The sequence below is a fragment of the Helianthus annuus genome, chromosome 10 (assembly GCF_002127325.2).
Source record: "Helianthus annuus cultivar XRQ/B chromosome 10, HanXRQr2.0-SUNRISE, whole genome shotgun sequence".
Lineage (NCBI taxonomy): Eukaryota > Viridiplantae > Streptophyta > Magnoliopsida > Asterales > Asteraceae > Helianthus > Helianthus annuus.
The window spans coordinates 111,272,169-111,283,288 of NC_035442.2; the positions used below are offsets into that span (position 1 = coordinate 111,272,169).

General features: G+C 37.7%; 1 protein-coding gene across 1 annotated transcript; it reads right to left on the reverse strand.

The window, feature by feature from the left end:
• Positions 1-4,448: 4,448 nt before the first annotated feature.
• Positions 4,449-7,145, reverse strand: LOC110885090. Its single transcript, XM_022132792.2, has 2 exons — positions 6,910-7,145; positions 4,449-5,931 (listed from the first exon to the last, which is right to left on the reverse strand). Exon 2 carries the CDS (start codon positions 5,927-5,929, stop codon positions 4,700-4,702), a length of 1,230 nt encoding a protein of 409 aa, XP_021988484.1. The 5' UTR covers positions 5,930-5,931; positions 6,910-7,145; the 3' UTR covers positions 4,449-4,699.
• Positions 7,146-11,120: the final 3,975 nt, after the last annotated feature.

Consider the following 11,120-nt stretch of genomic DNA (forward strand, 5'->3'; position numbering starts at 1 on the left):
CAAATAATTATTTAACCTCCTTTATAATCATTAAAATGACCAAAATACCCCTTCGGGGCATATATTGGTTTTAAATTCGTTTTGGTCATAATGGAAGATATCCTAATGATATCACAACATATTTAAGGCATATTAACTTGTGGAACATGTTCATGACTCTTTTGGTTACCCGTTGTGCATCTTTCGCGTTCGGTACGGTTTATGTAACTAGTTTGCATAAATTAACCAAAACGGGTCAAACCTTATCATTTTCACTTCAAAATCCAGAATGTGTTTAATTTACCCATATTATACAAGTATCCAAACTTGTCGGGTCTAAATCACAATCTAATCTGGTCTGCGCTTAATCTTGCGTTTTGAACCGTAAACCCTTCCTTAAAACTAACCGGTCTAAGTTTCAACTTAAACAAGACCCGTTAGGAATCTAATAGGTTAATAAAACCTTCGTTCCAGATTGAGAGCCACAGTAGAAGTACTTGTGCTTGCTGATTAGAATATATGGCTGAGTATAAATTGCATTGCTAGCTCAGGTAAATACTTTTAACTTATTTTCCCTTATACGGGCTTGGGATACGGTATTATAAAAATACAGCTTGGTCGGGTGTAGAAACCTTTTAATCGGAGATGATTAAATTGCATAATCCCGTTTTAATCTGTATTGCTTGATAACAAATAACATTGGGGGTTAATGACCGTGTCCTGGATATCCTTGGCTCAATTAAAAAGTGAATGGCCACAACTTAAGCACAAGGTGTAGGCATAACACCTCCTGTTGCGTTTGTAAAAGATATACTCACTCGTAAGGGTGTCTTCTTGTGAGATTATATTTGTGGTGTGTCTATTAATCTTGATCAGTTTGTATAATCACCGGCCGTAAATGTGGGACAAACATGTAAATCGGATACAAGATTTTTATTAATAAAATTGTCCCAAATTATAAAAGAATTTTTGTGCCACATGCATTCAAATCAATTTTATAAAACATTTTCTAAATGAGTCAGTTAAATTGTATTTACCAGTGAAGACTGACGTATTTTCCAAAAAGGTTAAGTGACAGGTACTGTACGTAATTGGCTGGGAGCTCAGGGCGTTAATATGGAATCTTGCAAGTTCTAGATGCCTAAAGTCTGTTGAACAGTTTTCTTTTATTTGATCCGCCTGTTGATCCTTACATACCGTTTTTAATACTTTGATATCCTCATTCAGTTTGTAATATATTTATCTTTTGCTTCCGCTGTGCATTTAAATTTGTGTTGTTTGACTATGATGATATCAACTACGTCACGATACTCCCTACCGGGCCCACCGGTAATACCTGAAAATATCGGGGTGTGACAACGGGTCAATGCGATAAAGATGGAAAGGGGGGCGGATTATAAGCAAAAAATGGAATTGTTGGAGGCTTTGGAGTTACAGGCTGAGGAAAGGGTCTTATCATCAAATGAGCTCACTACGAGAGCTGAGTGTAAAAGGGCAATCTTGGAAATGGATCGAGTTAAAATCATGGATCTGAAGCAGAAGTCTAGGGTGAAGTGGGCAGTGGAGGGGGATGAGAATTCTTCTTACTTTCACAATATTGTAAACTCGAATCAGAGTTCTAACAGGATAAATGGCCTCATGATAGACGGTGTATGGGTGACGGCTCCTTCACTCATTAAGGACTCCATATGCTCTTTTTTCGCACAAAAATTCCAGGAACCTTCTTCTACTAGACCGGGGCTTTTGTGCCCAAACTTGAAGCATATATCTGAAAATGAGGCGGAGATTCTGGTAGCACCCTTTACGCTTAAGGAGATCAAGAGTGCAGTTTGGGATTGTGAAGGGGATAAAGCACCGGGGCCGGATGGGATTAATTTCAGGTTCATAAGAAGGTGTTGGGAATCTCCACAGGCTGATTTTGTTAAGGTTTTTGAAGAGTTCATGACATATGGAACTATCTCCTTGGGTTGCACATCCTCGTTCATTGCTCTGATTCCAAAGTGTAGAGATCCGGATGGAATGGGGGACTATAGACCTATTAGTCTTGTCGGGTGCATGAATAAAGTTGTGTCCAAAGCATTAGCGAATCGGCTCAAGCTTGTTATTACCAATCTCATATCGGAGGAACAAACCGCATTCGTTGCTGGTAGAAGCGTCTTGGATGGACCGCTGATTTTGAATGAACTTCTTCCTTGGATGAAACTAAAAAAAAGGAGGGGTTTATTTTTAAAGCGGATATGGAAAAAGCCTACGATTCACTAAATTGGAGGTTCCTCGAATCCATTATGGAGCAAATGTTGTTTCCATCGATATTTATTAAATGGATAATGGCTACTGTTAATTGTGCAAGAGCTTCTGTTCTTGTAAACGGGTCACCAACACAAGAATTTGCATGTTACAGGGGATTGAGGCAAGGAGACCCTTTATCGCCTTTTCTGTTCATTATAGCTATGGAGGCACTCACGGGGGTTATGAAGAAGGCATGTAATCTCGGCATATATGAAGGTGTTCGGTTGTCCAGTCAAGGTTCAACTATCTCCAATTTTATGTATGCAGATGATGTAATTTTCTTGGGAGATTGGTCATCATCTTGTGTGCTCAATCTCACAAGAATACTACGATGTTTTTATTTAGCATCGGGTCTTCGTGTGAATCTTGTAAAAAGCAGCTTTTTTGGGGTAAATGTGAGAAATGATAGTGTGCAAGATGTGGCAAATTTACTGGGTTGTAGGGTAGGATGTTTTCCTTTTAAGCACTTGGGGCTTCAAATGGGGGTAAATATGAATTTGGTGAAACATTGGCAGCCGGTAGTCGAAGTTTTCAAAAAAAGACTAGCGTTATGGAAGGCGAAAACATTATCGTTTGGGGGTAGATTGACGCTAATAATGTCGGTGCTCAACGCTCTCCCAACGTATTACTTTTCACTATATAAAGCTCCATCAGGGGTTATTGACCAATTGGAACGATTGAGGAGGGAGTTTTTGTGGGGGGATAACACCTGAAAAAAAGAAGTTGTGCTTGATAGCATGGAATAATGTAATAACTCCAAAAGAGTTGGGAGGGGTGGGGTTGGGTTCTCTTAAAGACGCTAATCTCGCCATGCTTGCGAATGGTGGTGGAGGTTTAATACAGAGCCGGATAGTCTGTGGAGGAAAGTCATTTGGGGTATTCATCACAATGAGAGAGCTTGGAATCCTATTCCGAGAAAGTTGTTGATATCGGGTTGGAAACAAGTCTTTAATGTGTCAAAAGATATAACGGGATATGGGTTGAACTTACAGGAATGTTTTCGGGCTATACTTGGGATCGGTGACTCGGTTTTATTCTGGAAGGAACGTTGGTTAGAAGGTGTGACGTTGCAAGACAGGTTTCCTTGTTTGTTCAGCTTAGAAGGATCCAAGAACGTAGTGGTGGCTGCTCGCATAAAGATGGTGAATGGGGCGGTGGTACTGAATTTTAGCTGGGTTAGGCAGCCTGAATCGCCGGATGAAATGGCAGCACTGCAAGACCTATCACAACTAATGTTCTCGGCAGTGGGCGGTCATGGTGCGGACCGGTGGAGGTGGGAGCTTGATAATTTAGGTTGGTTCTCTGTTAAAAGCCTGAAAATTTGGCTGCAATGTTCTAGGTTCAGCGACATTGGGAACGAATTCGTATGGAATAATTGGCTACCATTAAAAGTAAATTTCTTCGCGTGGAGATTATCGTTGGAACGGCTGCCTACTTTGGTTGCATTAGCAAGGAGAAATGTATGGTCGGGTCAAACCTTATGCAGAGTGTGTAATCAGCTGGAAGAAGACGTGGACAATCTCTTCATCAGCTGTGAAGTGGCACAAATGGTTTGGAATTTTGTATCAATTTGGTGCAAGGTTTCAAATATTTATGCTTTCCGGGTAAAAGATTTGTTGAATTGGCACAAAAATGCTAGAGGGAGCTTGAGGTGGAGGAAATTAATATACGTGGTAATGCAAGTGGCACTTTGGGTTATTTGGCAGAGTCGGAATAAGCTCATTTTCCAGGAAAAAGAAATACGAGTAGATCGGCTGACGGAAGAAATCAAACAATTGGGTTTTTTTTATGGATTGGAAGCCGTTCGAATTTGAAGGATATAACGTGGGAGGAATGGTGTAATTTTGATGTATCTAGGAAATGTTAGTTTGGCGGTTAGCTTAATGATGGGTATGTAACTGGTGTGTATCTTTGGTGTGGGCTAACTATTGTTGGCCCTTGATGATATAATAAAAATTTTGTTGGCTGTTCAAAAAAAAAACATCATAAATGTTTTTTACCAATAGCTATCTGACCAGAAACATGTACAACACTGTAAACCTATCTGGAATAATAATTCTTTTCAAAACTGGAAAAAGAACTTGACACCTTTAACATGTAAACTCTAATCAACCAGAAAAGCTCAATTTCATGTAAAAACATCGACCGCATATAAATTATATTTCAAATTTCATTCACGATAAATTCAAGCAGCAGATATTTGATCGAGACATACCTTCGCATGGGTGAAGGGAGGATTTGAGTTTTAACAGAAACCGAAAAATAGAATTCCAATGTAAAATGAAATTTAAACCTTAGTTGTCACTAAATAAACAAGTATGTAAACTAGTAAAGAGAAGAGACATTTTAAGATATACAAAACAAGAGCATTATGCATGTAACTTGACTGCTCCCATCAACTTCTACCTACGAGCCATCAGTATCATCGCTATTATTCAGGAACCGAAAAAACCAAATATCCATTATCCCAACGAACCTTAATCTCTTGTCCGACTTGCAAACCCTTTGATCTGATGATTTGCCCCCATTTTCCAATTAAGTTGTAGTAGCTTCCACGGCACTTCAACTTCATCAAAAATGAATCACCAGTGTCATAATCTCGAGCATTGACGTTAATCTGATACTCATTTCGTAATTGCTCTCGAGCCTGTGAAGCCCAATACAAAAGAATGTGATCTTCAACTGATTTTCCAGGTAATGTAAGAAACGGATGATTTGTATCCACATCAGACAATGTTAACGCCTTTTTGATCGGCCATTCGTCATGTTGTTGTTGTTGGTAGTGTTGCTGTTGTTGGTGTTGTTGTTGGTGGTGGTGGTGGTGGTGTTGCTGTTGTTGGTGGTGGTGTTGGTGTTGTTGTTGTCGGTGTTGTTGTATCACTGGGATTGTTGCAGGCTCGATTACCTGCTCATACGGGACCGAAAAGTGCAAACAACCATTAGCCCATCGAATCTTGATCTCTTTCCCGACACCTAATCCCTTACTCCGAATAATTTTCCCCCATTTTCCGATCAAGTTGTAGTAATTACCACGCCACCTCAGCTTCATCACATATATCTCCCCTGTATCGACATCGCGTGCATTCAAATTCACTTGCTCTTCACTTCTAAGCAGCTCTCGTTGTTGCGGGGTCCAGTGAACAAGGATATGATCTTCCACCGATCTTCGTGCCAACGGTAGGAAAGGATGATTAGTGTCGACATCAGATAGTGTTAAAACCTTCCTAATAGGCCACTGGTCATGCACCGCAGGTGCGGGAATAACTTGTAACGGTGGTACAGTAATATCTTGCTGCGGGACCGAAAAGTGTAAACAACCGTCAAACCAACGGATTTTTATCACTTGTCCAACGTCAAGTCCTTTGCTACGAACAATTCTACCCCATTTGCCGATAAGATTGTAATAACTCCCACGCCATTTTAGTTTCATTATATAAACATCACCGGTGTCGTCATCTTGAGCATTGATGGGTACTTGCTCTCGGTTGAGTAAATGTTCACACTCGGATTGTGTCAAATGCACAAGGATGTAAGTCTCGACAGGCTGGCGGGGTAGAGTGAGAAAGGGGTGAGTAATGTCGACATCCGAAAGTGTGAGGGCCTTTCTGATAGGCCAATCATCTTGTACTTGCAACGCACTATTGTGTCTTGAACGCCTCATGCCTGTGACCAATGTAGAAAAAGTATTACAAGAGTCGGATTTTAAAGAAAATAATAGATATATGCCCAAGAAACTTTAAATGAGGCTGCATATGCTTATAACAAAATTACAACCAACCACTCACTACTTAATACATATGCTTATGGTTATCTATCAAGTATCAACAACTAAACGCTTGGCCTTTATAGATATCCTATGTACATCTTGAAATGCGGTTCAAAAAACAGATCACATGTGCATGATTTTTACTGTTCAGATTGATACACTCACTCACCAATAACATTCAAGAACATATTGACATCAAAAACATCTTCTGCAATATCCAAAATGTTATCATGGGCATTACTGTATAGAGATTGGTCTCTTTATGAACGGAATAACTTATTTTCAACTTATCACGGCTGATATTGACATCCAAACTGTTATCAAAAATCAGTCAAAACACTCATTCTTGTACAAAATTTGGAGCCATCATAAGTACCAATGTAAATGCTCAAGCACACGTCGTCGTCAATACGATTTATACAGAATCTTACGTGCATTTTGCAAGAGGTTCTTTCGTTTCTATTTTGCCATTAATCAGAGCATATGTATCAATACTTACTAAAACTTCCCTTAAATAACAGCAAAACTAGTCTTCTTTTTTAGAAATTCTTACTTTTCAACAGGCAGATATATGTATAATATAACTGGCTAATCAGAAACCCTAAACTACCTACATTAACCAATTAACACAAACTAAACAAAATCCTCTTATTAACCAAGTAGCTTTCAGTATGATCCGCTTAAAGTTTCAAATTTTAATCACACTTGACTAGTAAAAAACTAATTCCTCAAAAACAAAACATACAACAAAACCTAATCAAGTCAAAGGATTAACTACAAGTAAGTATTAAGCAACAATTTGATAAAATCAATAAGCAGTAAAGCAGTTGGAAACCTAAATTGATCATCAGTGAAAGTAAAATTAGGAAAATTACCTAAAATTTGTGTGGTACAGAAAAACCCTAGAGAGAGAAAGGATACATAGTTGAGAAATTGGGGGGAATTGTTTGTAGGTGTAAAGGTATAGAAAGAAGATGATAACTGTTAATGGTGATTAGAGGTGTTGATTGTGTGGTGGTCGTCGTCGGTCGTCGTGGTGAAGGAGGCTGGAGCTCAACTGGCAAAAATGGAGGCCAATTTGCGTCAAGAGTCACAATAATAATAATCCAAAATCCCGTCTACAAATGCTTATTGACTTTTCTTTAGTATACCTTTACTTCTTTCATGTTTTTAACTTTAATAATAATATTATTAGCTTATGATCTTTACACCAATAACTCTAGTATTTTACTTCATACTAAGAAGTTTATTTGGCTAGGAAGGCTAGAAAGTGATCTTGACCATTCATTTAGTTAATCAAGGGCTAAGATTAAATCAGAAAAATTGAAGGGAAGAAAAGAAGCGTGTGAGTTTGTTTAGGGGCATCCTAGTCAATCCAAGCCAATAGTTTCCCTCTCCTCCAATTCCCCCCATTTTTTAAACGTTAATAACTCTTTCATAGACATTATTTTTTTATAAAAATTGCACCAAAAAAACGAGCGTTTTTTATCTTTAAAACGAGTATACTATTGCTATATTTTCAAAAAAAAAAAAAAATTTAAAACCCAGTTGCGTAAAACGCAATAGAAAAACCCCCAGTTACGTAAAACGCAATGAAAAAAAAACTAAAAAATGACATTTTTCTAAAACGCAATGCACCAAAAACACAAAGAAATGACTTATTTGTAAAACGCAATGGCCAGAAAACACAAAGAAATGTCTTATTTCTAAAACGCAATAGCCTAAAAACTCAAAAGAAAATGTACTTTCTAAAACGCAATGGACTAAAAGTGTGACAACCCTCACTAAACCAGGTATCCGTACGATTTAATTAATGATTAATTGCTGCTTAATTACTGTGCTTAACTGAAATTGTGAATGAACTGCTACTTGACTGTTGATACTTGTACATATCTGCATCATACTTTGATTTCCGTCACTACATTATTTTCATGCTGAACCCTAGTGACAAACATGATGCACAAAAGCACAGTAGCACTATGAACGGATAACCTATTGAACATGCTGATAAAGCCAGCATCAGGCAGATACTGCCTCTAGGGCCTGTATGAGCCAGAGATATTCTACTACACCCATAGTGAGTGTAGGGATACAAGGGTTGTAGAACTGCGTCTCTAGGAATAAGTTACGATGACTGGATGTGCCTAAAACATACACTGAGCACAAAACACAGCATGCTAATTAACAAATTCAGCTTCTATCTAGCTAATAAAGTGCCAAAACATGAGAAAAACATTACTAGACACTTTCCAAAGTGTCGGGAATAAGTTGTGTCACTAAAAGGGGCATTAACGACACTTAAAAGCTTTATTAAGCGCTTTAACGGATTACTATCCAACCGAACAACCGGACTATACCCGGAACAGAAAAATATTGACATGAACATTATTTATCTTTTTCTGAGCCAGTTAGGGTCCCTGAACAACCTAACACCCGCGTTAAAACACATCACATAACTAACTAAGTTAATCCCTAAACTTAACTTAGTTAACCTAACCTTAAAGTAACTAATACTTGGAAACGAACTAGACCCCCCCTTGGGCCGATCAGTCACATTGTGACCAAGTCTTGTACCATTTTTTATTTTTATATTGCATTGTGTCCCATATCTAGATGGCAATGAATCCATTGGATTATAACACTAAGTAAAGTCTATAAGTATCACCATATGCACAAGAGATCATTCACATTTCTTCACCACAAAAATTACTCTCTCCCTCTTGCTCTATACTCACGGCCGAACACCCCCTTGGCCACCCCATCCATTTTCGAGTTTGATCTTCATATTCCAAGCATACACAAACATCAAGGGTCACGTATTAGGAAGCTTGGTGCACTCGGAGCTCGAAGGACCTCTTTCTCTAGCTTTTATCCACCTCCTTTGCGCGTAGATTCTTCCCTAGCCTCGAGCTAGAGGTATGATGCTTAAAACACTATCTTGAACTAATCTAAAGCGGTTAATATGTGGTGTAACGGTTAAAACTCGGAATCTTACAAAATGGTGCATTAAAGTCTACTAAAAACATGAAAAATGATGGTTAAAAGCTCACTAGTTGTGTAAATGTTGTAGTAATTGAGATTTGTGATTATTTAGACCCGATCTATGTTGTGGTAGCTCGGATCATCATTTAACCCGGTTTGGTCATAATCACGAATCATGACATAAGGTGGTTTTTAATAGAACAAGGGTTAAAAGGTGAAACTCTACCACACGCGAATCATGAACTTGTGTAAAAGTGTTTTACTTGTGGAATAGTGTTTAAAACTAACAGATCTACGTATCTGCAAGTGGTATTTTCAAAAGACCGACTGTCAAAGAAATCATGTTTTCTAAAAATGGATCTTACACTAACAAGCATGATTTTTATAAACCACAAGTGTGTAAACACTTGTGAAATGAAAAGTTTCGACAAAATAACAATCTTTGTAAAAGATGACGGGAAGTTGTAAAGACGGATTAACTCTAAAAACGAGGTTTTTACGAGATCAAATTACTTTATATAAAGATCCACAAAATATAATGGGATTTACACTATAGTTTCGGAAAAACTACAAGTTCATGTGATTTATGCGATTTACATACTTGTCGACTAGTTTGATATGTCGGAAATTGTTTGATTGAATAAAGAAGTTGTTGAAATTGATTTAGTAAAAGAAAATGATACGCTTGAAAGCGTGGCCACCTCCAGTTACAGAGGAAACTCTGGCGAAATTTTTCTAAAAACCTAACACTTAAAATTATCTACACTACAAGTGTTAGAAATATCTTTTCGACATGTTTTCAAAATATATTTCACCACGACTTTATTTACAAATATTCGGAGGTGGGATTTTTCACAAAAACTAAACGTGATAAACATATATATTTAGTAAATATATTTTCACAACACTGTTTATGATTATTTTGTGAAAATACATAAATATTATTTTTAGAGTAAAAATAATACTTTCGAACGATTGACGAATCCAAAATAATACAAACGCTTTCACGATAAACATATAAGTTACACTGGTAATATTTATTACCACTCGAATGATAAAACGTAACTTACGCATTATGCGGAAACATTTACGAACGCGTATTTTATCAACGTATTATTTTTGGGGAAAATTATGTGAAATGAAAATATAATATTTTTGAGAAAAATATTTATATTTTGGAATTAGAAATAAATATATATTAAGTGAGACTTAATAATATATTTCGAGCACACATGTATTAAATCCCCCATCCTTGGGAAGGAGATTAACTACCAAGTATATACGAAAAGTAAACACGAAATAGTTGTCTAACTATTTCCCAAGAACTTAACCCATAAAGCTAAGGCACGGCCGTCCGTCTAATAGAGTTAGTACATGTAGGTCGTTGCACAGCTGCTTGACTTGGAGTGTACTAGTTCATGTCCCCCTTTTCTCTTAACTGTTTTCAGTTTTCTAAACTGCGGGGGTGAAATACATGTTACTATGATTACGAGTACTTTTTACATGGTATGGTTAGCGTAAGGAGGGTTACTACTTAGATCATGTGAGTGGGTAGGCGGGAACTGGAGGCCATTAATCCTCATTGTAGGACCGAGGGACGTAAGCGGTAGATCTATCTGGGTGTAGCAAGCCCAACCTCAGGTCCAACAGTACGGACCTTGGGGTGACTTTGTGCCCCGACGCAAAATCGCAAGGTTTGAGTCTTCCTACTTGCACTTCACACATTTCAATGGCCTTGCAAACCGTTGGTGATCTCTTTTTCCTTATTTGCTACATACTAGGAAATTTTTATACTTACAAGTGTTTTACATACTCACTTACACATGAACTCGCTCAACATTATTGTTGATTTTTCAACTTACATGTATTTCAGGGAATTAAAGGATCTGGCACGGTATGGCACGTTTTCCCGCTGCACTATTTCCGAGGTCATCCGGGTTTAGGAATGTGACTCTTTCCTGGACAAGTCACAGTCCTTAAACCATGTTTATGTTATGTTTGAGTTTGTAATGTTTGTTGAACAAGGTTATGGTTGTTAGGGTGTTTTCCCGTTAAAACAATGTTATGGTATTTTGGTTTTAAACTTAATCGAATGGATGATCTT